General features: G+C 42.5%; 1 protein-coding gene across 1 annotated transcript; it reads left to right on the forward strand.

Moving 5' to 3' along the window:
* The first annotated feature begins 1,896 nt into the window (after window positions 1-1,896).
* Window positions 1,897-25,695, forward strand: LOC121599320 (tubulin beta-3 chain). The gene is made up of 4 exons (XM_041927035.1): window positions 1,897-2,501; window positions 22,762-22,870; window positions 23,490-23,734; window positions 23,799-25,695. The coding sequence occupies exons 1-4, from the start codon at window positions 2,445-2,447 to the stop codon at window positions 24,750-24,752; spliced, it is 1,365 nt and encodes a 454-aa protein (XP_041782969.1). The 5' UTR covers window positions 1,897-2,444; the 3' UTR covers window positions 24,753-25,695.
* Window positions 25,696-27,404: the final 1,709 nt, after the last annotated feature.

Consider the following 27,404-nt stretch of genomic DNA (forward strand, 5'->3'; position numbering starts at 1 on the left):
TCACAAAAGGAAAATCAAATATTTGAAGCCAGTCATTATAAGTAAAGATATTCATCTGCATAATTTAGTTTCATCAAATCAAGATACTGAAGAAATTAACACCAACACTATATATACATATTTTTTTGGGCAAAGTGCGTCTCGATAAACAAACACATGAGTAAGGTAGTAAATTCATAAATTCAATCCACAATCAGCTGTTGCGTGCTTAAATGCATGCTGTACGCTGGTCAGTGCAGCAGAACGCTCATTGCAATCGAGGGGCTATAAAGGGAGCTCAATCACGGGGGAAAATACAACGCAACCAATACCACTCGTAACAAAAGCGATCGATGGAAGGCGAAAAGGCCCATCTTACCGCGATCGTCTAGCAAGAGTAAGATAGTGATGCTTTCCGTTGACTACTGCAAAAAAGATAAAAAGAATCCAACATGCTCTTCCGAGGCCCAACTCCACCAAGTTATGGCGCGGAAGGGACGAATGATCGGTTAAAAATAAAATTATATACCTTTTTCTTTCCGTTTTCCATTCGCTTGGGCTGGCCCAAAAGTACCCTCGGAGTGGGCAAGCATCTTCTTTCTTTGATACTTTCTGTACCAGCGAAAAGTAGGGAAAATGAAACGTCACTCACACATACGCGGACGTACACACTTATATGCACACATGTACGTATGAGGAAGCAGTATTGAAACGGGAGTTTTTCCTATCCTCTAACAGCGCTATACCGTCAACGTGGAAAGTGTAGCTCGGTTTGAATCTTGGCATGAGGAAAGTTACGGAAACTGTATGTAACGGCAGCAATGTTTTTTTTTCGATGGGTAATTTTATTTCTTTTACCGTTCGTTTGGTGTGCATTTCTGTGCCATACCGTTCCGGGCGTGTAAAAGTGAAGAATAATGCGAAGGAGTGGTCGTAATCAAACTGCAGGGATGAGAATGTGTTGTCCGAACATGCTGAATGGAAATGCACATGGGAGAATTTCATGATGAGTAAGTCGATATGATCGGAAAAGACAGTATGTCGGGCGGGATCGTTTGATGACTTTTGGGTGTTTACTGAATTGGTTTGTTGATTTCACAAAAATTATTTTTATCAACATAAGGAACAGCATTTGCAAATATTACTTATGGACTGAAACTTATGGAATGCCTTGAACAAACAATAAATGAACAAGAAGCGCAATAATTTTTTTTTTCAATGATGTTCCGCACGACATCAATTGGAACAAAATAATAATTAACTAAAAATAAAGTATAAACTGAAATAATTATGATGATAAAAATGTAAAATGAAATCAACATATCCATCTAAACACCCCATCCATCCATCTAAAACAGTGCGTATCTTAATACATAAATAAAAATACATAAATAAATATGCCCAGAAAAAGTACATCATTTTGTTATGTTTGTAAGAAAATTAAGAAATATATCTTCTAAACTAGACTACAAATACCTTAAGCAGTATAAATATGTTTCTATTCTATTTCCAGCAAAACATTAGTAACCTCAGAATGACATTATTTAAACAAATTCTGAAAGATTTATTTTGTGTGTATTATAACTTTATGTAATTTTTCTAATTCAGCACCACTCAATACTGTTTAAAATGATATTTTTCCATAAAATTAAACTTGACCAAATCCCTACAATCATAGTATAATAAAATAAATCTCCCCGATTGCGTTGTAAAGCCCTGCACCGGCATTCAACACACACGCACCTCAGTCCACTGGGGTTTGCTTCTTAGCAGTTCTGCACCCTTAACCGTGCCGGTTACAATTTTCCCCACAGATCACACGCACACTGCCACGCCGGCGTTCGCGTGTCGCTCGATCTTTACCGTCAGCTAGCGGCCTCTCGGACGATGATAAAATTTCCCTTCAAACCCCACATTCCGGCCAGTTGTGGTGTGCACGTTGCAACGAACGGGCTGTCAGGTTTGCCGGTGAAAAGCGTACATTGTTTCTCTCCAGACGTGTGAAACGAAGCGACCAGCATCGCTCGCGCAACGCACCACTTCCGGTAAGCACATCTCAGCCGAGCTCCGTCGTCGCTATACGATCGTTTTTGCGTGCTCTAACGCTCGGTATAAAGAGACCATCGTGCACTGTTCGGTCTAGCGCTTATCTGACGCTTAGTTATTCGTGCGCCCGGTTCGAGGTTCGATCGTCGGTCGCTGTGGAACGGTTGGTTCAGTTTGCGTCGAACCTAGCTCGTGGTCGGATCGTGCAAGCAGCGCTACAAGCTTTGCCGCCTTTCTACACTTGCAGTCTCGTGAACATTTCCGTGCACGTGTGCGCTAACCTTCATTCAAGAGGATCATACATCTCAGTGTTTTACCGTGCGTTCGATTTCGAGTGGAAAGTGATCGTGCCAGTTCTTGAAAAGTGCATTTGCGCTACCAATTTTAAGACCGTTTATCGCAAAAAACACTCTGTCAACATGAGAGAAATCGTGCACCTGCAGGCCGGTCAGTGCGGTAACCAGATTGGAGCCAAGGTAAGCAATCCGGAAAGACAAATCTAATAAAGCATTTGTAAATGTTTTATTAATATTATACCATCCTCTAACATACAGAGGGCTTCATGAGTGATAATATTTGATAATGATAATGGCTAGTGCATTCAACATGCTTAAGAAGTGTTATAAGCATACTATCAACAATAGAAGTTGCCTGCCTATGGAAGATTCCAATCAGTTCCGTGGAACGTACCATTCCCTTGTGTGCACCACTTGCATCGAAGTAAATGCTTCTGGAACATGGTGTTCTTTTTGTTTCTCTTCATGTTTCAGAGATAAGACCAAAAACTTGAGTTTTGCATTGGACTATTAAATTCCAATTGCGCTATCTCGGGCAATGGTGATGGTGTTCGGAAACAGTTGCCTGTAAGTGCCTGCCCTGAAGCAACCGGAAAATTTATTTTTTTCATGCTGCCTACAAAACGCTCCCGGCATATGGCTGATGTGATTGCGGGCGAACAAGATCGTACAATCTGCAGATTCTCTTTGTTTCCAACGTCCAGACTGCGACCACATCCGGCGTCGACCTCGGGGCTGGACGAAGTAATCAGCGTGTCTGAGTGTTTCGCGATGTTTTACCCTGTGCTTTGCAGCGGGAGCATCAACACACTCACTCACAGGCCCTCCTGCTACTGCTGGTTGGGATGGTCTAGTTCTTTCACCTAGGCGCAACGCCCGATTGGCGTACCCATTCTAATTAACGGAATTTGTTCAGCATGACTGACTGGCCGGTGGGCTAGGCCGCAACGTTCTTCAGTTTCTTTTTTGGACGTTCGAATGAAATCGCATGGAAGCCGTTCCGCATGCAGAGATTTGCGAATCAGCGTGCCGAGAATGTTGGTAAAGCCACAACGTACGAGCTCTGCAGTGTAACGAACTCTTGCAGTGGGGTCTTCCAGCTGATATCTTGTGGAGGTTGGTGTTTGGCTTACAGTTCGCATTAGTACGCTACCCGTTCTACGAGCAGAAAATAGCTTTATCAGCCGTCTTCGCGTTGGTCCCCTTTGTTTCTTTGCCTTTTGCTCAATGGTTCAGCAGTGTAGCATATTTATCTTAAGATTATGCGAGAACTCAATAACAACCTCTCCCAGAAAATGCTGGAACAAAGCATAGGTCCATATCGTTACATTCCGCGACAGAGCCAGTATGCCCGCCAGATGTTGGGACTGTGTGAGACTTTTGTCTGGTGTCCGATTACACGTTTTAAACACATTTAAAGATACACAAACACACCGCCGTCACAGCATCTCCTATGAACGTCAGAACGTCCAAAGTGACTCATCTGCAATTTGAAAATAATCTGGAGCGTTTTATTGTGCCCTTCTTGACAATTATAATTACTTCTCTCCTGAGTAATACACTCTTGAACAATAATCAACGATGAGTTGTCGGGGAATTAGTTTAAATCATACGTGTACTGCAACGTAACACTTTCGACAAACGAACTTATCAGCTGCGATGCAGAAATCACGGAATGACGTTAAACGCACATGAGTAATGCTTTCGGCTAATCAGAAGCTTAAATTGTTCTTTCACACGAACATTGACAAGTCTGAACGTGCGCTGATAAACTAGATCAGGGGTCTCCAAACTTTTCAGTTCGCGGGCCGCATTGCTTCACAATCAACTTTGTTGAGGACCATTTTGACGCTACCTTTAGAATGGGTGGAAGTTCAAATCTTGTTTTAATAAGAAAATACTAGCAAAATACATAAAATTATTGGAGCTTTCTTTTATTGAATCTTGATTTTCGTCTTCCAGAATTAAAAAAATAAAATTTGATTGGTTAGTCAGAAAAGAAAGCTATTTAATTTAACCTTCACCCAGTCATCGCGGGCCGCATTAAATGCTATTGAGGGCCGCATGCGGCCCGCGGGCCGTAGTTTGGAGACCCCTGAACTAGACGAATATCAGCATCTGAAGGTATTAAAACAATGACAAGCAGTGGACGTGCTAGGTGAACGAAAAAAGTTACTAGTTATATCTTAGCAGGGCACCACCTCACGCAAGCGAAAATACTCACTTCAACAAATGAGAGAGCATTAGTGCAAAAAACCCAAAAGCCAAATCAAATGATAATATGACCTCGTATGCGCACATACGTGCCGAGACAAACAAAATGACAGAAATGCTTGGGAAGGGTTTCCACCAAATCTCATTCAGCAAGCTTTTTTGTTGTTGCTTTGTTTTTTGTTTGAGGTATGGAATTTCTAGAAAATGTACAAAAAAACATCGACCCTTTCCAGCCTTGACCCTTCCACTGTTTAGAGTGTCATTTTTGTTGATGTCTCTATATTTTTTCGTACCTTTATTGCGTGTTGATTCAAAAGCTTTTTTTTAAAACCAGCTTGGTGTGATGACACGTTTTTGGTCGAGTTTTTTTCACCCAGAAAGTAAATCTAAAAAAAAAAATGAAATAAATTCCCTTTCACCAAAACTCTAGCAGACCTAGCGTGATCGTGATCTGATTGTAACTGAGCAGCAGTTGTGCATATGGATCACACGATAACCTTTGTGTCGAGTGAATGGATGATGACTCTCGCTGTATAAGGTGCATACGCACATAGTACCTACAGCACGTTCAGCTACACCTTGATTAGTTGGGTGTCAAAACAACATTAATTAAACCTCCGCACGTAAAGGTAATAAATTTCGGGAAGCTGTAAGATGACTTTGCTTTTCTACGTGAAAGTTTTTACGATAATGAAACCCTTCACGGTGCCCTTGCATACCTTTCGGGAGGGGATATGCTTTCCTTCGATCAACCTTCACCGTTGACCCGGGTCACGACCCCGAAGTGGAGTGGCTTTCACTCGAACATATCCCCAATATTAAAATCTTCATGGTAAAAGTTAGATAGACCAAAGATTATCTTTGAACGATTCTATTTCAGCTTCCAGCTTGATCAAGTTACTTGTGAGTAAGGTGAGTCTCTTGGACTTTAACGCGTTCGATTTCGGTGGAGACAAATTGAAATGGTATTTTAACGTACCTTCGTAATGAAGGTGGCAGAGTCATACACTGTTCGGAGCCCAATCATTGTCTGTATAAGGAAGCAAGGGTGCCTGCGAGCGATGGTAACGTTTGTTCTGATTACATAAATACTGAGACATCTGTGACGAGTGTGGCTAACCGTATCATGATGTACACCTGCTGGTAACTTATCCATAAACGTGTTTGCGAGTTGCGAATTGTTGGTGTGCAAAAACACCTTCTCTCAGTATGGTATCTAATGCTTACGGAGCTGTGGTCAAGGCTAGGTACCAGTTTAAATCGTTTTCTGTCCCGTGGATGATAAAATCAGGTTTGGAATACTTCGTTGAAATGTAAATACATAGCTTCATAGAGAGCAATGCAAGACGAGCGAAGATCGTACGCCTCAGTGCTTGCTTGAATATAGTTTTGTTTCGACAAAACTGCACACAAACCTACAAACCGTTTAACATTATTTATTTGCAGCTTACTCTAGCAAAGGTGAGGCGGCCTTGTCACTAGCAAAGGTGAGACTTGTCAAAAAGTTGTCAAGCTGGTATTTCCGTATATGAGCATAGGAATGACTCTAACCTGCACAAGATTTATGTGGAGTTTTAATCAGTGCCCCAATGATAACACCATCACGAATGATCAATTAATGATCGTTTAAAATGAGTTAGCGAATGTGTGAGTCTAATCGATTCATAATCACTGATCAATCTTTTGTCGATTAATTAAAAGATATCTCTCACGAACCCTTTAACGGTACTATGAATTCAATCGTTGTCAGAACCTAGAGATAGAGACACAATGAGAGAGGCAGGGCAAACTCCTTCATTAGATAACTGTTCTATACACATAAAATGGACAGGTTTTTTGGAAGGGAGGGATTTATGGTAACACAAAAGAGCGGCAAAGTTAAGTTTTGCCAAGTGAATCGTTTTATGGCGCCTTCCATGCCATACACGGTCCAGTCGGTTTCATTCGTCAGCGGTTCATCGTTGTTTTCACATTTTCTTCCACTCTTGGCACCATAAATGCACCTTACACCGGCAAAGGAGGAGGCAAAGGGGGAGGGGGGGGGGCCGGCAAAGCGTCTGGCAAGCATCTGGAGAATCATTAAACCATGGCACCAGGCTAACCGCGATTTGCAATGTTGAGCTTCCACGGAAGCTTGAATTGTTCTCCCTTCCTTTCGTTCGTTTCGGGAAAATTAAATCAAACTCATCCGCACAGCCGGTTCAGCGCACGATGATTCTCGGTTCTTGGCCGTGGCGAATTGCAGTTATGAGTTATTGGCGGTGTGGCTGAAGTTGGATGCGGTCGGTGTATTTCACCATGGTCCACTGCATCGCAGCACCGATCGCAAAGATCCATTAGTCTATTAAAACAAGCTGATTAGCTCAGAATCGGCCCTTTGATCGGGAAATCATTGGGCAGTGAATAAGATTTTGCAATTTATCGTCCATACAAGACAAACGACCACCGCTAGGGAATGATACTCCTTGGGTTAACCAATGGACTTCGTTCTTAATCTTATGCGATAGAATCATTGGAAAAGGCGCAATTATATGGTAGGCTGTGAAGCTCTGCCAGCTTCTTTACGATTTTCTTGATCGCACTGATGCATAGCGCACAGTTCGTTGTACTCCAATGAGGTGTCCATATTGATGGGTAAGTGAAATGGCAATCAGATAGTGTAATAGAAGTCTTATCGCTTTCAAAGTCTTTTGAACATGAAAAACCGTCTACTTGTTGACGGACATTGAACGATGAGTTTATTGTTAACGTTTGCTTCTTTCAGCTGGCGTTGATAAACATGAAGGCAGCTGATCTTGTAAAATGTGTCCAATGTATGATAAACTACCTCGTGAGCTGTTTCTTATCGGCCTAAGCGGCACCTAACGAGATAGGTGTAGTTATATGGAACGTAGAAAGCTATTTTATCCGAAATCCTGCCCTTATCTGGAAACGAAACATTATCCGTTGTTGGAAGTGTTTCTTTGATCGAAACTTATTTTTGTAGTTTTGTATGACATTACTACTGCAGTTTCAAAATCAATGTACTGTTGAAATTTTCAAATGCTGAACACTTTATAGGTGATATTAATTTTAGTTGGATGTTGGATAGTTGACGGACAGTTAATAACACATGGATTTTTAAAGCCACCGTTTAAAGAACCGTTCTTTTAAAGCCACAGCATTACGTGCATTCTAACACCTCTTCACCAAACCATCTATAATGAACAAAACTAAAGAATTGGAAGTAGTTCGCACCACTATAGAATAATTATCATGTTCATCGCAAAAGCCACCGAAATGCTCACGATCTAGATTTTAGATTCTAGCAGCTCCTAGAACCGAACTCCTGGTGGTCGCCTGACTTGCGTGACTTGCTTGTGTATTTGAGCCTCCATACCGGTTTGAGTTTGTTTTAGTCCAGATCGCTTGTCCCTTTCTAGCAGACAAAACAATCATCCACGGTCTAAACAAGTAATTAACATCGATAATTAACTCTACTCTGGCGCAACTGCCGGCAAGTGCGCCTTCGTACCAGTGTGGTCCAGCTAGCTACAAATACCGAGATTTAATTTGATTTTTGTTGGTACAACGAACTCAGCTGCACTCCGCTGGCCATGGCGGTATTTTTGGAAAGACCGCACCAACCCGGAAAACTTAATGCAACATGTGATGATGGGTAGCGATACCTTACTGTTGAGATGTGGCTCAACGTTGGCGTCTGTCGTCCTCGCTGCGTGTGGCGTCTGTCCAAGGTAATTAGTGCAACCGGTATGGTTCTGGTCCGATGCATTCACTTTCTCTCCCACGGAAGCAAGTTAGTCAATCGGTTGTGACAACTTCTGCATTCAAATGATGATGCAAACGGAACGAAGCTGTTTAAGTCCCTGCGCAAGGTGACTGAGTATTCAGACAGAGGTCGTTGACTGGTAGGTTTTCTTTGCACATTGAAAGCGTCTTTTGGAGTGTTTCTATGTAGGTAATTTGTCGAGAATCGAGCTAGCTGAAAGCACCGAAAACCAAACATGACACGCACAGAACGAAACGTGATACGCTGGATAACCCGAAGACGAGCGAAAAGCGTTAGATCCTAATTATACGCAGCAAAGGTTCAGCCTAATGTCACGAACGAACTCTTTCGGGGCTTCTGAGACGGAAGTTTGATGCCCGGTTGTCAGTTTGCAATGTTGTTTCTCGCTATTTTTTATTTTAAACACGCAGATGGTAAGAATGGATTAACGCCACGTAACATAAGAAGATGAAGCTAAAACACGATCACGATGGCAAGCTTATTTAGTACAAAGAAACCGAGACAGCAGATTATCGTGAAGGCGCTTTAAGATTCGATGCTCTTTGCAATGCTTGTCATTGATTATGCGTGATATGAATGAAGAATCAGCAGACATGCAAACGAGTAAAAGTGTCCATTCGAATGTTGCTAGACGATACACGGTGTGATCTGGTTACATTGAATCAATCGAAAACAGCTTTTCGTGTCAATGTCATGGCACGAATACCACGAATATCGAACAATACGAATAACTATTATTGTGTATTAACCAACCACAAGTTTAGAACATCTGTAACGCCAAACAATAGTGTTACGCATTATTATTCCCATACAGCAATTGGATGTAGTACGGCTATACAGACAATTAGTTATGCAATTGTCGTTCAGGAGAAGCATTGGTTGTTTGAATACCATTACAAATGGAGTGACTTTCACGCTGAACAACAGTCTTACTTTTGGTGGTTAGTAACGGTCATTGCCGGTCATAGAGTGTATTGAAAAAATCTGTATTTTGAGGAGTAGAAAAAATCTGTATTTAGTTCGATGGTGCTGCATAAAACCATAAAAAGCAAATTCAAACCCATGAATCTGTTCTGTGAGTGACATCTGTAACACAGTTAGTACATTATTACGTTCCTGGACGAACAGTACTCGTTTTGATTGTGTTAGATACAATGACTACGGCCCAATGAAGGATCTCGGAATGTGTGTGGTTTTATAAATAAATCAAGTAACCACGAATGTGGTTCAAATGTGGTTCATGTTAGCATCTACTTGTTCGTTCCCGGGATCTGCCTAAACCAAACTGAAGAAGTATTTAAAGTAGCCGTTTTGCATGTACACTTGGCTGTTGGGAACGTTTAATAGTGTGCCAAAAACGGGTTCTTCCTGCCAACAAGCAGTGTGGTCCTCATACTTCGAGTGTGAAACGAGTCTCTTTGCATTAAAGGCTTCTAAATTTGCACGAAACAGTCCCCCATTCTCGTTTTAGGCCCTAAATATAGACACCAGAGGTGGTGGATCCGGCGGTACAGTACTCTACACGTATCTTCAAAAATGCCGTCTATTCCTCCAAGAAATTCTCGTTAGCATGTGTTTGGCATAGGGCTGCTGGCAAATTCTCGAAATGGCATTTATGTGACATTACTTGAGAAGAACGTATGTCAGCTTTTAGATACTTTGAAGACTAAAAATATCTCCACCGCTACCCCGGCACACGCTGGACAAAGCGGCATGCGTGTGAGTGCTGTCACGCGACGATAAAGTTGCAGCAATGATTAAAATGGAGCTAATTGCACGAAAGGAAAGTGCCAGCAAGCCAGCCGTCTCCTCGAACTGAACTGACTCACCACGGGCAATAGGACCGCAAGGAAGCTCTCTGTTCTTGAAGAGTCTGGTCGGCGGCATTTCAGACCCACGTTAGCCGACGTTAATTGAATTTGATACAATTAATTAAACTTTCCCCTCCATTAAGCGCCTTTAAATTTGCTAGGTAGTCACGATGAGACGGGCAAGGTACTTTTGTTACTCTAGCAAATGGACCCTTCGAGATGGCTCTTATCAGTGTGGTTTGTTTGGCTCACGAAAGCGCTACATCCAATTGGAGTCAATGATTATCGAGGTCAAACACAAGATTGATGTGAACGCGTCGAGGCTGATCGACTCAAATTCAGGATCATGCCCAATGTTGCGGTACAGCGCTAGATGAGATTGTGTTACGATTTAATGAAAAGCGAAACATTTTCTTACTTGAAGGTCGTTGTACTTTTGCACGGCTTTTGATTGCTTTGGGTAGCGAAATCTAAAACCAGCTTAAACAATTTAAATCAAAATGCTTGATTCTCGGGCTCATCAATGTTGGAGTATAAAAAAAAAAACACATATGACCCAGGACGTGTTTAAATTCCGTACGTGTTTTTGATTTGTGGAATCGATTGTTTCTTGAACTCTGGATGTTCTCATAAATGATGTTTGTGACAAGTCTAAACAAATGCGTTCAAAGAATTATTGCCAATCCTGTGTATAATTATGTGAAACTTTTATTGATTTGTTTTTCTTTTGTTTTTTTAATTGCAGGTAAGCTGAATAATCCTACAGAATGGAGAAAAAAAATGGAAGGAAGGAATTCGAAAAGTGATCTTGTCACACCTGACAATGAAATCAGGCAATGAAATTTACACATTAAAAATAGCATCATTAGATGGAAAAATATCAATATAGTAGCAGGAAAAAGTTTTGCAAAGATCAGCATAAATGTGAGCGTAAAATATAGTGCTATACATTGTAACTACGTTAAATCTGCAACGTGCTTTGTCGTTCCTAATAACGATTCATTGCGTTGGCGCCCGCCCTCTAATTTGTTGCCGTTTTTTTATTAACAATGCCATAAAACAAGAGTGTCGGTAATTTTCTTCACAATTATTTCCCATCGCTATTTCTTCACTGCACTCTACTGCGTGAAGATCGCGCTAACTAACCGAGCTGATTACGACTACCAAAGAGACGGCAACATAATTCACTTGGCGTTGCATTAATCCCGCTTAACGCATACTAATGCCAACAATTCTCGCCGTGCTTGACGAGATTATATCGTACTCGTTACTTTCCGAGGGACACTTTTCCTTACCAATGCCTAGAACAAACTGGCAACAACCAAAAGAGTGTAGCAAAATGTGACTCTTCAAATGAATCATCCTACGTGAGCCACACACCAGCCGTGGACCGTGACAAACGAGTCCACGTAGTCTTTTTGCAATCCCCTTCCCTTTTTTCTCCTGCAGTAAGCAAAGACTACAGAAATCTTTGAAGACTCTGGCCGGCTGAGCATGCTGATGAAAATGCGAAAAATTTATCTACCAGCATTAATCAGCACGCTGGTAATGGTGGTGGTAGTGGAAGTAACCACGAAGAACTATAACAGTCGGCATTTCCTTTTCAAATCAAAACGACTCTGTTTGCTGAAGCATTTAGGAAGCAAGGGGGGCTTGGGCCTGAGTTGGTTTAAGCGCAAGCTGCTAGAGGGTTAAGCATGACTGATTAAGATTTCTGCAACACCGAAACCACAACCGATACATCTGGCGGTTGAAGCGGATGAGCGGAGCTGAGTCAAATTTTTTCTTTCATCTTTGCCTATCATGGGATTTTCGATCTTTCTACCTGATCCAGGTAAGCTGCACCTGTCATAACGACTCAACACAAACGTCACTGACGATTGATCTTTCTCTTCGGTGGATTGTTTCGCGGACAGCTCGCTTTCCACGTTGTTTTTTTTTTTATTTATTTATTATTTTTTTTTGAAGGTTTGTAGTGCCAAAGCAAATTTTTATCTAGCGGCCCAATTTTTGAGGTCACTGGACAACTGACATTAGTTGGCGGGGTGAAGGATGTTGTTGGGTGAAGAAACCCTGTCGTTCGTGAAAGCGAATCGCTAATATCCAACGATCAACGCCGGATGTGTTGCACGTGTAAAGAAGAAAGGTTGCTTCCGGAGACTAGGTTTCTCACGATTTGTACAACTTTCAACGTAGAGTACTTTGAGTAATTTCTGGTTACAGTTTTATAATCTCTTATATGAAACAAAGTAGAAGTTATATTAGTTTGTGATATGATTTTATAAGCAAACTATCCAAATGTTAAGATAAAATACATTGTTTAATCCATTTTGAGCCTTGCACAAATAAACTGATTTGGGTTCGTTTTGAAACTGGCAAACGGAACATCGAAAACCAATCAATCGATATCGAAATTGAAGACTCACGCTATTTGAAATAGAAATAAAAACAATACAGTACAAACCAATCCACCAAAGAGAAATCATTACGAATTGAGCATTCCCGCTGTGCAAAAAGAAGAAGCAAAATAAATTATAAATTGATTCCGTCTGCCAGAAGCAAGCAGATTGTCTTCTGGCCAACCATTTTCGCACACCGGTAGGCTAAGCGGATCTGCGAAACTTCATTTTGCGATCCTCTTTATCGCGGTTTTGGGGCCGAAATGGAAGTAGTAGTTAATTGTCGTTTCGTGATTTCGAGACCCGGTACCGCACCGGACTGTCGGATTGCCTGCCTTCGTTAGTAGAGGTAACGTTACTACACGGGAAATTGGAAAATCAGGAAAAACGGGGCCACTTGTTGTGACAGATGGAAGCTATTCGAATGGAGGTTGCAAATTGGAAAGTTAGTTTATGGCATCGCTGTGCTTGTTCCTAGTGATTGATAGATCGAGTAATGAATCAAATGTTTCTACTCTGGACGATCAAATAGAAGTTGGAAGATGGTGGACGTGTTGATAGTTTTAGTTAATGATAAGCTAGTTTTTCGTAATTCAGATCCATAGAAAAATGTTTCATGACTGTTTTATTTTAACAAAATACGATCTGAAAACAATAGCTTCACCGCAAACATAGCTGTTCAAGACCACAAGATCATGCGGGAGAATCTTTAGCCCGGGGACAGCTTATAGTTTAGAACAAAAAAAAACCTCAAGCAAAGCATTGCGAACAAGGCACAGCAACGGAATCATATTGCGATCATTTTTGTAGTGCATGTTGTTTGGAAATGCTTAGCATAATTGATTGATTCCCGTCTCTTAACAGCAGGTACCGTTGTCCTGGGGCACTGGCTAGTCATTGTTCCATTCAGGTTAACTTAATTGTTGGTAATGTTACCACTGTGCGCTGGAAAATGCCTCCCGAAGAAAGTCTATGCTTGGGTAAACCACACAGAGTGGGAAATTAATGATGGAGTTGCTTTTTTCAGAGTCGGAATCAAAAACAAAATTAATTGTTACGTTCCCATTTAAACAACTGGTGAAACTAACAATTTTGTGTGACTTATGTAAACATAATATTTCTACATCGTTCTATATCATACATCGTCTCGCGGATTTACAGAATAGAGTTTTATGGAAAAATAGCTCACAGCATTCACAGCCATTACGTTACCAGTTTGCTTCTTTCATCTCAAAACTCAGGTCTACATGTTCAGAAAAGCTAAAAGCAGGTCAGTTAGCGGCAAACCAAATTTTGCACGATTTTGCTGGCGTTGTTCGCAGTACGACCGAGATTTGGATTGAGGAAATTGTGCTGTATCTACCCAGCTCAACACGAGCTGCGAACAGAACGGAAAACAAATGCCAAATAGGAACGAACTGCTGGCGAAAAAGTCGTTGTACGTAAAGCTGCCAAACGTTTGTTCGTTTCGTTCTATGATTATTTGCCAAAGAAAAAGCCTTTGGGTCAGACTAACCGCATTACCGACATTGCCAATTCTCAATCCTCGATTTCGGACAAGCTTTCATTTGCGACGCAAGAAAGCGTCAGATAAATTATACCAAACAAATAGAAATAGAAAACTGGCTGGAATTAGGATGGTTTGTTACCTTTTTTTTGTACCATAATAATGGCACAGTTGGTGTTACAAACAAGCGTTGAAGATGTCTCGTTGCTCGTGGGAGATTTGATTGGAGATGGGATTTTTCGTCGCCGCTTCCGATTGCCGGCTTACATCCGCGATCTCAGCCGATCGTCACCGCTACGGTAGCTAAGCATCTAGTAAGCTTTTCCATCGAGCGTATCGAACGTGTGGAAATAAAACCAACATGATTAACGCAAACATGCGAACGTGGAACCGATTTTCACCAGCACCCTCATCTTCTCCAATCCGGACGATCCGGCTCATGTGCCGGCGCAGTGCGGGCTGCAGGTGCTGGAAAATCCATTAATTACTGAACTAATTGCCCGGGTGGGTGTGGTTGCGGTGTAATCACCGCGGTGAATTTGGGTTACACCATTACACCGTGCAGCCATAATTACAACGAAAGGGTCCCGGGGTCTTCGTGGGCCACCGGCACAAACTAACGGAAGAAAATACAGGGTGCGATTGGAAGGTGGCCACAGCCGTCGTATACCATTCGTACGTTCGACGGGAATGGAATGTTGATCGATTCAATCGATTCGGTGGTAGAACTGAAATGGGCAAAAGTGTCGAAAATTGACGAATACCTGAGAAACTGTAAGGGTTTGTGGTACGTCTGTGCGACACATGCAGTGTAGCATGATTGAGGTTAATCTACAAGTGAGCAATATGATGCCACAGTGAAAACGATGATCCCCGATAAGATCCGTTATGTGATCTTTTTACACTGACTCTTTTTCTGGCGAAGAAATGTACCCCCTTTTTGTTAGATTATTATTTTAACGCATAAATGACAGTGACACAGCACCTCGCAACGATCCATTCGTAAAGATAGCAAAGCAAAATATAGTCCAATAAAGAGAAGAGAAATGATATAAAATGACCATATGAATGAACCGAAATCACATTGTCGTTGTGTTGGGTTGCCCAAAATTGTATATTAATTAAGTGAATGGCACCTTTAACGATTCACTTTTCTTCTGCAAAGTTTCTACCGGTATCAAATATCCACATTCGGGTCGATGAAAAGCTCCGATTACGGTGCTAATTATGATATTGCCTCTAAAAATGCTACACCGATTTGCATTCTCATTCGGATACGGTTTAAACCCACTGACTGGGCAATATTTATGAGGTGTAAAACGTACGCATAAAATCATCATTTTAACGACGTTACGTGTCATGCAATTCAGAATCTGAGATGGGGTGAATTTTAAAATGTTTAATTGAATAAAAGTCATTATACTTTCATTGTGATAAGTATCGCGCTATTAAAACTTACTACCATTATACTTGATCGATTGTGGAAATTACTGAGTCGAAAACAAAAAGAATGTAATTGTTTACATGTTATTGTTTTTCTTTTGACTTCAGTGGAAAGTTTGATAATGACTCGAAAGTTAAATCAAATGTTGCTGCAAGCATTTGTAGTAAATAAGAAAACTGTAGATGTCACGAACAACTAGATGAGAAAACAAACTACTCTAACGAGACAACCATTTGACAATCAATTCCACCACTTGAGCCAACACGCCGGAAATAGAGGAAAGAAATGAAAGTCGATTGTAAGACGAAGCTTATTTCACTGCATTAAAAATCGCTTGAGTTTTTGAGAAAACTGCTCCAATTTAGTTTCAACGATTTATTTCCTTTCCTATGTTAGGTACGAGCTCTCTTGCCGTTTAAGCGTCCGGTTGTTTAAGCGATGTAAACACAAATTTATGAGTAACAAATAATGCTGCGCGCTTGAAACTATAACGATGTCAATAGAGCCTACAGTAAAAGAATGATATGATCTTTCTTTTCGAGGAAATTTATACCGAATTTGTGACACAAAGTCCTATGCTAGATTCATTTTCGTTTAAAAAAATAAACAAATAAACAATACCCAGCTGATGCTTGAGCAGACCGCTTTTTCTTTAGACGTTAAACTGATTTAAATGACACTTATTACGCTAATTGTAACGGTTGTCGTGTTGTTGCTGAGAGAGAAAAAGAGCAATCATACGACACGTCCCAAGGGTTGAAGTACGAGCCAAAAAACATGATCGTTTTAGTCCATGCACAGTTTAACTAAAGCGGTTTTTTGCTGACATGGTGTTAGCTTCCTGCTGGCTTTCCTCGCAGTGGGATCCGTATTGGTAGGCAGTAATGAAAGGGGGTTATTAAGACACATGCTTCTTTTTGTTTCACTTATGCTTCCTCGTCTGCAGACTTACGAGATCAGGAAAGAAGCACAAATACACAAGCTTCGCAGATTGATGTAGCATACTGCGTTCGTTTGATCGGAGAGGAGAGGTGAGCGTTGAACATCGTTTATGTAGGTTTATGAAAATGTTCTGTTGTCATCTTTTGGAACACGGCCAACGGCTCATCATCCAAGTTGAGATGCCACTGATTGTGATTAGCCATTTTTGGTGCAATTTGGTCGATTGCCGGCTCCACTTTTTGCACCGCTGTGTGTTTTTTATTCGTGTGTAAATCGTTTTTGGGCCACCGTGTTATGGCCGGATGATGGTAATTGTGGTTTAACGATGTCCATTTTGCCCGATCAGCTGTGTTTTTCTTCGACGTGTGTGCTTTTATTTAGAGCTGTTTTACGATATTTAATGGACGATCATTTGGAACGCGCGTTGTGATGGCTTCATCAAAGGAAGATGGGCTACTGTGGGTGGTGATAAGAGTGTTAATTCGCTCACTAGTAATGCGAGGAAGAAAAACATAGATGCGATGTTAATTTGATCGTTACCTTTGAAAGATAGAGATGATTGTTCAGTTTGTGTAAGATGCATTGCAACTTATTTGATCTTTCATATTTTTCAACTGATGCAAATAAAGCTTAACACTTCATGCAATTGTTTCTGCAATTTGATGACTAATCTCATCCCATAGAACCAAGCAGCTGTAGCGGGAACATTTGTATTAATCATACCGACACGACACATATTAACGATCGTGCTTTGACTAATTGTGTGCGTCTGCGCACGTTGACCGCAAAAAGAGCTGTATCGACCAGGCCGGGGAGGGGGTAGTAGCTACCACTCATAACAATAATAATTGTTTGCGAGCGATTCCTCTCGCGACTGTTGCATTCCTCAATCGAGCTCGTTTAGCTCGGCTGCCTGGCGACGACATTAAATTCTTGCGCGAAATCGGAATTCAAGCGATTGCCAGTTTCATTCCATTCATGATGTCTTTATGATGGCTTGGATGTGGAACGGGCGAGAAGGAAATGTGTGAGAACGACGCCAGACAATAATAGACGACAACGGAGATCTCCACCGAATCCAGACGTATCATATATCCGGCACATAGAGAGCAGCACCACAGCTTCATGGTTTCGATGAAAGAATTCGTTCGAGAACAGAAAACGAACTGAAAGACCGTCCGACCGTGACATGGTACCAGCGAAAGTGCAAATGTTCCTGAAAATGCTCGAAAGAATGACGGCGCAAGGGAAGCGAGAACCTTCATTACCATTATGTCTGAGAACGCTTTTGCTGTCATAAATGCGTATACAAATTTGACGTCTCGTATTCCTCCGTGTTCCGTGTTATTTGTACTGAAATATATAAGAACAGACCGTTTTCGAACGATATAGCACCGATGCTGGATTGAAGTATATGTGTATAGAAGGACAAAAAACTATACAAACATGATTGTAACATACTGTCAGCGCAACATTGTTGCAGTTATATGGATTCAGCCCGATGCAGTGTGAACATGGCCAATGCACGTTGAACCTGGCAGAGAGTTCACATACATCCGATCGGTTACGATCATAACTCCTGTTTAGGTCGTTTGCATGTTCCGAACATGTGGCTTCCGTTTCATTTGGTTGGGAATAGCAAATTGGTTGTGCATGTTTAATGTCTGTTTCAGTACACAGAGCTCTTGCGGAAAGGATGGTGTAAGATTGCGTAAATTAACTTATTTGGAAAAAATGACCCTTACCCCCATGCGAAAGATATAGAAGAAGAACGAGGGTGTTTGAAGAAATATTCTTGATATGATTTAAACTGCTGTGTATGAATTCCGTCGTGATTAACCTCCATCACTGCGATAGGCAAGATTCATGCTCGAAACATATCGAACAGGACGTTGTTTTACAAAATAGATCGCTCATTTACATGGCATAAATCATATTAGGCGAACCGGTAAATTTTCCCTACATAGTCATAAACGCGTCTCATAATTCAATTCACAGAATTTTCGCCCATTACGATCGGCCAGAAGAGAACAGTCCGACCCATAAATGCGCTGACTAAACATCGTTAGTCTTGCACCGGCATTTAACGAGCCAGCGAGCTCGCTTTGATATTTCCGCGTTGCGGTGCGTCTGCATCGGTAATAACTTTCTCGCTTATCGCATCGATCATTTGAGGAAGGGACGGAGGGCATCACTTGGCTGGCGACGTTTGGATCTTCGCGTTGGTTTCGGAAAACCGCATACGAGCGCACGCCCGTCGTCACAGGTCATAAATTATGCTGTGGTCTAAAAATACTAATAAGCTGCAGCTACGTCGACTGCATACAAGATGCAGTGAATGGCGTTCTTCATCATGTTCGGGAAGGCAAACATAGAACCGTCACCAGAACACCACCACCGTCCGTACAGGCTTGGTATGCAGTTTGGGCAAAGCATTTTCGGTGCGGGAGAAGTTTTTGGAGCTAAAGAATTACGCACTCAACTTTCGGAAGGGTACGGATATGGCGCGTGTGACTTCGAGTTGACAGCCACAGAACGCAGACGTTGTGCTGAAAATAGGTGTAACCAAACCTGAACGCCCTGTCATGGGCGATGCTGTGAAGATGTGTGAAAGATAAATCGGTGCTGCTGCCAGCAGCATCCCGTTCGGCGGTCAAACTGTGGGCGATGACCCGTACTGTGGTGCCACCGATACGATGCTGAGCGTATCCGCTGTGCAGGAGGTGGAGAAAGAGACATCGAAATGCTCGTTCTACATGGTGTGCTAGCGTATCAAACAAGCCAACAGCAATCTTATTGCGGGAATAGTTATCTACACACAGACATACACACACACACACGCGCTCACAAAAGCAACACAAAATTGCACGAAAGTCTATCGTGAGACATGCCGTAGATCTTTGATTAGAATCTCATGACAATCCCGAAAACTTCCCATGCTCATGGTGGGCTGAACGCCAACCTAAATAACAACGACGACGAAAAGCAAACGACCCTGAAATTGGGCTACCAAATCTCACTGACAACTCAGCGGAACGCGTGAGTATTCTGTGCCGGAAGTATCTGAACGGTTGTTGCCCTATGCTGACACCGGGCGTTGGGGGATCGTTTTGAGAACGAACGAGCCTTAATTGCTAGGTACAATAAACAAATATAATTCGCTACCATCGTGACATCACGACTGCGTAGTAGAAATCGCTAATACTAGAAAAGGGGATCTGAGAGAGAGAAACAAAAATTGCCTCATTTTTACCATGCAACTTGTAAAGTATAGAGAACATATTATCAACTAGCGTTGTCCGACTTGTCCACGAAACTTTGAATGCATCAAATAATAGGGACACTAAATTGAGAACGTTTCGCTATTGGAAAGAATGTAACCGAGCGTCACGTAAAACAAATCTAACGAAGGAATTCTAATTACTCACGGGGAACGAAACGTGTATCACTGATTGTTTGTAAATGTGTACGCAACCAGTCACTCCCCATGAATGATCGAGGAAAATGTCTTTCCCCCATTGTTCCTATGTAAATCGATGAGTTGACATAGTTACGAACTCGCTTAAACAGGGAATGGCACAACGGCTCAATGAAAACTGCTGCGTGACCTTCTTCGTCATCGGAAGTGACAGTTATGTAGCGATTGAATGAATGAGTACCAGTCTGGAAGTACCTCTAGTGGCCAATTTATGCGGCAGTAAATAGTGAACCAATCCGATCAATAGAAAATAGTGACGCAAAATATTGTCTGCGATTGCGCGGTACAAAACAATTCCCGGGTGACACACAACACAGGCGAACTTCATTCTGACTAACTAAGCTCTTTCACTGCCGAAACGGGTGGAACGTTTTTGAGGTGGTTGGGGCCAAGCGATTTCGGCAAGCGGAACGGTATTTTGGGGATTCAGTTATGTTGGGCTGCGTGAAACAATCATACATGGAACAGTAAATTATTTTGTCATGCTTTGTTAGGCTGCAGGTTTGATGATTCGTACATCTTTGGTCTGCTGGGCGGGTAAGAATGAGACGAGAAGTGGAAGAGTTTTTAGAGTAAATTTTCTACCACATTTCGTTTCTCGTGGAATAATACAGAGTTGAATAATTGTTTTATGACTGAAAAGTTCCATAAGCTTCAGTGTTTATTGTTGGTGATATGGATCAGTGATTTGAACGCTGTCATTACGGAGCAATGTCTCCGATGTGCTTTTGGTAATTCTAGTTTTATTGCATGGTATTTTGTCATGGCCGCAAGTTCTTGAACAGTTCATAATATTTAGGAGAACATAAAATCGCAAAAATTTTAGTACCCTTTGGTACCAAAAGCTGACATACAAATATTCCTTCAATTGATAATAATTAAAGAAAAATATTATCATAACTTGTATAGGTGCTGCTTTGTATCTAAGAAAAACTGTGATCAAGGTCTGATCAAGCTCAAACTTTTGACAGGAAGCGTCTAATGAATGTAGCGTGAGAATGTAGCATTCGTTTTTAATTAGATCCTCCCGTATTTCAAAGTGTCGGCGCAGAGCCTGCACAAACCCATTCTTCGTTCATTCTTATAACCATAACAACCACCCACAGGAGAAGTAATCTTCTGACACCTAAAAAGTGTCTCGAGTGTCCCGTGTTCCCATGTTACTAGCCGAAGGGTTGAAGTCGTTCATTTTTTGGTTCCTGTGTGTGGATTTTAAAGCTAAAAAGTAACCATCATTGGAAAATTTATTTTTGGATGTTGTCTTCCAAATCCATTTTAGAGTACGTGCTCGTTTCCGGGAAAGTCTACTTTAAGACCGGATTTCGGTAGCAGAGCATTAGATTTATGGTGCGCTTTCGCGAGCAATATGCTGTTGCTGCTGCTGCTACGTTTCCGCATTCACCGTCAGTGTCAACCTGAGTTGAAATGAGATTTTCGGCGTATCTTTCACATCTCACACCTCAAGGGACAGTTGTGTAATCGTCCATGGGACTGTGACTTTATCGCAATCAGACTGTGAACAGCGAAATTGGGCGCTGGGACGACCTATGCCATGGGCCGGTGATCGGTGAGAGGAAACTGTCAAACTGTGCGCCAGTCTTTGGACTTACATTGATGTATCCCAGTAAGTCATGAAAAGCCTCACCACGTGGAGGTGGTAGAATCGGATTTCCTTTCGCTTTGTTGTGTCTCCCGCCACGCTAACTAATTGACGATCACTGTCAACGTTGGGCGATGACAAAAAGCATGCTGCAGTCGCTCGGTGCAGTCTCTTCCTAGCCCTGATTTATTTATAACTTTCAAAACGGTAGACCCAAATGCGAGATCCCGCACACAGTTCATCGGGATCCATTTTATTTTTAAAGCCCTCCCCACTTAATGGTTTTCTAGTGGGACATTGCGTGCGCGGTATGCCTACCAGCGCGCGCAAACGGAAGCCACAAATGAGCCACAGAAGTACCGAAAGCAATCGTTAAATCTAATTTTTATTTTTATGAAAATGTTAACAAGCGCCCTGGAGTCGTCGGGTGGTACGTACACCGCATCCCATCCCCGGGGTGTGAGATGGAACACCGATTATGGCTTACGCGGATTAGATGGATTGCTACCGCGTCCAACACGATGGCCTCAAGTGTTTGTTTGAATGGGTTGGTGATCGTAAATATTTCCCATATGGGAAACTGCATCCGCGACCTACAGAATTCCATTTTGGATGGAGATGGGGGAGAGACCAAAACTGTGAATTGTGGTTCCCCTTTTTCCAGCACGATGAATGATGGTCAATATTTCTTCGCTGTCACCGCGGTTCAATTGAAATGAATTCGAGCATAGCAAGAGGGTTGGAGTGTGGAGAGTGCATGAGAAATTAAAACCAACACCCTATTCATTTGGATCCAGTTTGGTTAATAGAGTAAGTTTACGCTTTAACGATTGACGAGCACAGTATTCCTTAAAATCCAATATCCGATGGGAAGGGCGGCAGAAATGACACAATTCTGACGTAATTTTCTCAGAAAGTAACTGTATAACTAACTGTCATATGCCGGCCTGTGGGACTCGGTGATATGTGGGACTCGGTGCAGCACATATGGTTTGATTTGATACGCTTTAATGAAATAAACTAGTGTCTAATTTAGTATTCATGAATCTTGAGCTATAATTAAGATGTTGAGTTACTGATGATGTCTTTCAAACATATACTTGGAGTTAAAATCATGATCGTAAGGGAAATAGAACTATTTTTACCCGTGTTTTAACTTCTTCCATCTTTAATGGTGCTGTGACATAAAATGTCTTAAGAAAACATGGATCTGTGCATAATAGTAACAATAAAAAATTCATTTCTTCTTTACCAGTTTTGGGAAATCATCTCCGAGGAGCATGGCATTGATGCCTCCGGTGTCTACAATGGCGAATCCGATCTTCAGCTCGAGCGTGTTAGCGTGTACTATAACGAAGCATCGGGTAAGTTAAACGGGTTCAGTAATACAGGCAGCTTTCAACAATCAGCAAACAGTCTCCTCAGGTGCTCAACACTTATTTCTCTCTTATACACGATACCATGAAAATGACTTTAAGTTTCTTGCTGATGAGCAGATTTCTCGTATTGATTATTTCCCCTCCTTCAGTATGATTTTTTCTCCGTCATTCTTCATATCGATCAACTCAGACGCCGCTAGGGTACCACCGTTTGGTTCTGTCTAGTGCAGAATATGACTGCTGAAATGGATGTAAAGCAAAATTCTCGCAACCATAAACCGTAAACTGTTCAACAGCTAGCGAACGTGAACTATCAGCGCTTCACTAGTATTAATCGTTTCCGGTCCAGTCCGGATTGCAGTTCGAAACAATAATACTAATTAGAATGTCGGCAGCTAGGGCTCAACAGAATGGCAATCGAAACGTGCCCGGAATTGCATCGGTTAGCGGTTCCGTGTTGTGCATCGGAAGTGGTGTTGGATGTGAGTCACCTGTTTGTCGATGGCTGTTATGCGTTGATTCAATGATGGCATACCTTTGAAACTCATAGTCAGCATATCTTATAATTCGCCACGTACTTTTCGTTTGCATTGGCTCTTTGCAGCAGTGTCGCGGGCATCCGGTGGCAAGTATGTGCCGCGTGCCATTCTACTCGATCTGGAGCCGGGTACCATGGAGGCAGTCCGTTCCGGATCGTACGGTAAGCTGTTCCGTCCGGATAACTTCGTCTTCGGACAGTCTGGTGCCGGCAACAACTGGGCCAAGGGACACTACACCGAGGGTGCTGAGCTGGTCGATGCCGTGTTGGATGTGGTGCGCAAGGAGTGCGAGAACTGCGACTGTCTGCAGGTGAGTAGTACATAATAGACTAGCACAAACATTGTTTTACTGATCCGCATGCCCTTTCTCTCAGGGATTCCAACTGACGCACTCACTGGGAGGTGGTACCGGTTCGGGTATGGGCACGCTGCTGATCTCGAAAATCCGCGAAGAGTATCCGGATCGTATCATGAACACCTACTCGGTTGTACCGTCACCGAAAGTGTCGGACACGGTGGTTGAGCCGTACAATGCTACCCTCTCGATCCATCAGCTGGTGGAGAACACGGACGAGACGTACTGTATCGATAACGAGGCCCTGTACGATATCTGTTTCCGTACGCTGAAGGTGCCCAATCCGAGCTACGGCGATCTGAACCATCTCGTTTCGCTGACGATGTCCGGTGTGACCACCTGTCTGCGATTCCCGGGACAGCTGAATGCCGATCTGCGCAAGCTGGCCGTCAACATGGTGCCGTTCCCGCGTCTTCACTTCTTCATGCCCGGTTTCGCTCCACTGACGTCCCGTGGCTCCCAGCAGTACCGTGCGCTCACCGTGCCGGAGCTGACCCAACAGATGTTCGATGCCAAGAACATGATGGCGGCTTGCGATCCACGCCATGGCCGCTACCTAACGGTCGCTGCCGTGTTCCGTGGACGCATGTCCATGAAGGAGGTCGACGAGCAGATGCTGGCGGTTCAGAACAAGAACAGCAGCTACTTCGTCGAGTGGATCCCGAACAACGTCAAGACTGCTGTCTGTGATATTCCGCCGAAGGGCCTTAAAATGTCGTCCACGTTCATTGGTAACACCACCGCCATCCAGGAGCTGTTCAAGCGCATCTCGGAGCAGTTCTCCGCTATGTTCCGTCGCAAGGCGTTCTTGCACTGGTACACGGGCGAGGGTATGGACGAGATGGAGTTCACCGAGGCGGAGAGCAACATGAACGATCTGGTATCGGAGTACCAGCAGTACCAGGAAGCGACCGCTGACGACGAGTTCGAACAGGAAGACTGCCAGGATGAGATGGAGGGCGAGTGCGTTTGAGGCGGACGGGCGGGCCGTTCGAAGAGAGCAGTCCGTGGCCAGCACCAACTTCCTGGCTTTGGCATTTTTATTATTTATTAAAATTTCTCGTAGCTAGGCAAACGATTTTATATTCCGAATACCGGAGACTGCGTGTGTGTAAAGAAACGTTAAAGTAACACTTACTAAACAAAAACAAAGAAGAACAGAAAAACATAAGAAAAAAAAGTATCGTAAGAATATACTCGATTCACCGTTTGATCATTTCTACAGGATACTTGAATTGATACAACTTCTAAAAGAACGCAAATGCTACTCAATATCATCTTCGATCTCAAGACAGAAGCTTGTTTCTGTATCGAGATATTTTGTAACTTCTAGCGCAAACAGTAAAGACTCCCTGGTTTTTTTTCTAAGGGTGGAAAGTTCGTCTCCCGTTATGAAGGTACTCAAGCAAAGTTTCTTGATATCGGAGAAACTGCTAGCGGAGAGTCCCAAACGACTAGAAGGAAAGGATTGCAGACGAAGATAATGGTGAGGGCGAGCCCTTTCCAACCAACTATGAGAATACCATGTGAGTTATTTTACTCCTAACAGAATAGTTTTCGATCAGATGACGGTGTTTTGTTTTTGATAACAGATGAACTGAGTGACACGGGGTGTTGTTTTGGAGAACCTACAAATACCTATGGATAGGAATTAGTAGTCTTGTCAGCTTACAATCGGATGGTAGCATCTATAACAATAGAGAACATCTACTCAAAACCCATTGCGTGCAGATACGCGTGCTGATTGTTTGTTTGTGTTGAAATTCTTGACCAGCCGGTAATGGCATCGAACGTGAAGGTGGACGCCAAAGACGCGAAGAGTTGTGTGTAATGAGCAGCAGTAATTGTAACCATACTGGCAAATCATTGAGTGATGACAGTCAAGCGAAATATATCCTCATTATTTATACCATGTACGTGTATGCCCAATTATCGTGTGTTTTTGTCAAAAATAGTACTTTTTTTAGAAGCTACGAATCGTACTGGAATATCACAAATATGAACAAATAAACAAAACATATAAATTAAATAAGATTGTACAGAAAAGTGAAATGAAGATTGTACGCAAACAAATGTAGCGATTATACTGAAATTTACAAGTGTTTAGTGTTTAAGATGCAATATTTGATTTTCTAATACATCAGAAAAAAATAAAACGCATTGTGTAAATGGTGCTGAGATGTTTCGCATTTTTTTCCAAGGATTTCGGATTCGTTTCGGTACATCATTGTAGATTTTTTCAGATATTATAATGTTTTACGTGTGTTCAAAGTCCTAACACTGAAGCAGGAACCGCTAACTTGAGCACAATGTTGCTCAATTTTGCTCATCAAGTGGGCTCCAGTATAGCGACACCTAGTGGCCAAAAAGCCGTATTTCCAGCAGTCATCGGATTGCATACCATAGGGCGTTAAATAAATCCACCCTACCCTAGCCGCAAAATTGAAGATTTCGGACGTCGTGTGGAAGTCGGGTGGACGTCCACACGACGTCCACACGACGTCCGGTTTAAGAGGTTACTCGACCAAGCGAATTTTTTTTGACGGGTTTTATGGCAAAAATTGTGGCGGATTTCCCAGGGTTGTTGTATCGCATAGCAGCCATAAAAAATAAATTTTATGGGGCTAGAAAAAAACAATCTTGCCCTCCCCCTTACTCCTTCCTGGTCGGCGATCACACCCTAGCCGCAAAATTGAAGATTTCGGACGTCGTGTGGAAGTCGGGTGGACATCCACACGACGTCCACACGACGTCCGGTTTAAGAGGTTACTCGACCAAGCGAATTTTTTTTGACGGGTTTTATGGCAAAAATTGTGGCGGATTTCCCAGGGTTGTTGTATCGGATAGCAGCCACAAAAAAATAAATTTTATGGATGGCTAGAAAAAACAATCTTGCCCTCCCCCTTACTCCTTCCTGGTCGGTAGTTGCGATCACACCAGCTGTTCATATGATGGTGGTGGGAGTGATATCGCTTATCTGCTGTCTTCTTTATCCGTTCTACCAGATCATACGCGATTTCAGTGACGACCTTCCCCACCTCCTTCGTTTTCCCAGCAGTTATTGGCGAATGCTTGACCTTGTGTGAGCGCGCTTGCCAAGTGCGCTTGCCAAGGTTATTGTTTTTTTCCTTCCCGTTTTTTTTGGCCGCTGATGCATTGCGCGTTGGCTAGAGCGCCGTCGTTCGAATCTGGATTTGATCAACGCGCAAGTTGTCGTGTGGATGGAATCGATTTACCGTTCGAGCTATTTGCCGGATCGATTGAATGCATGCTTCGTACTGGTTTTATGTTATTTGTTAGTGCAGTTAGTTCCGCTTGTGCAAAAAAAAACAATTTAAACAAAAGATCATTCAATGCACTAGTCCGCTCATGTCAAGACAACCAATGCTTAGTTACAGTCAACGGAAGGTCAAATATTAAAATGAGGGATATCATTGAACACATATTGTCTTTCCATCATTTTTTTCTTTAATAATGTATAAACCCTCCAATCTTCTCCCACCCCTCCCTCCCTTCCTCTCTCCATCCCACCGGATTGAAGGTTAGGATTTACCCATGGTGTACTCTTTTAATTCTAATTACCGGGGTCTACTGTTCGGAAGAGAAAAAGGAACGTCTCACCCGC

The sequence above is a fragment of the Anopheles merus genome, chromosome 3L, assembly GCF_017562075.2.
Source record: "Anopheles merus strain MAF chromosome 3L, AmerM5.1, whole genome shotgun sequence".
Lineage (NCBI taxonomy): Eukaryota > Metazoa > Arthropoda > Insecta > Diptera > Culicidae > Anopheles > Anopheles merus.

What these genes read in the sequence shown, in the direction of transcription:
- LOC121599320 (XM_041927035.1), top strand. Translation starts at nt 2,445, where the DNA reads ATGAGAGAAATCGTGCACCTGCAGGCCGGTCAGTGCGGTAACCAGATT. An exon ending in GTAACCAGATTGGAGCCAAG is followed by an intron (nt 2,502 to 22,761) that starts GTAAGCAATCCG and finishes CTTCTTTACCAG; the next exon opens with TTTTGGGAAATCATCTCCGA. An exon ending in GTACTATAACGAAGCATCGG is followed by an intron (nt 22,871 to 23,489) that starts GTAAGTTAAACG and finishes GGCTCTTTGCAG; the next exon opens with CAGTGTCGCGGGCATCCGGT.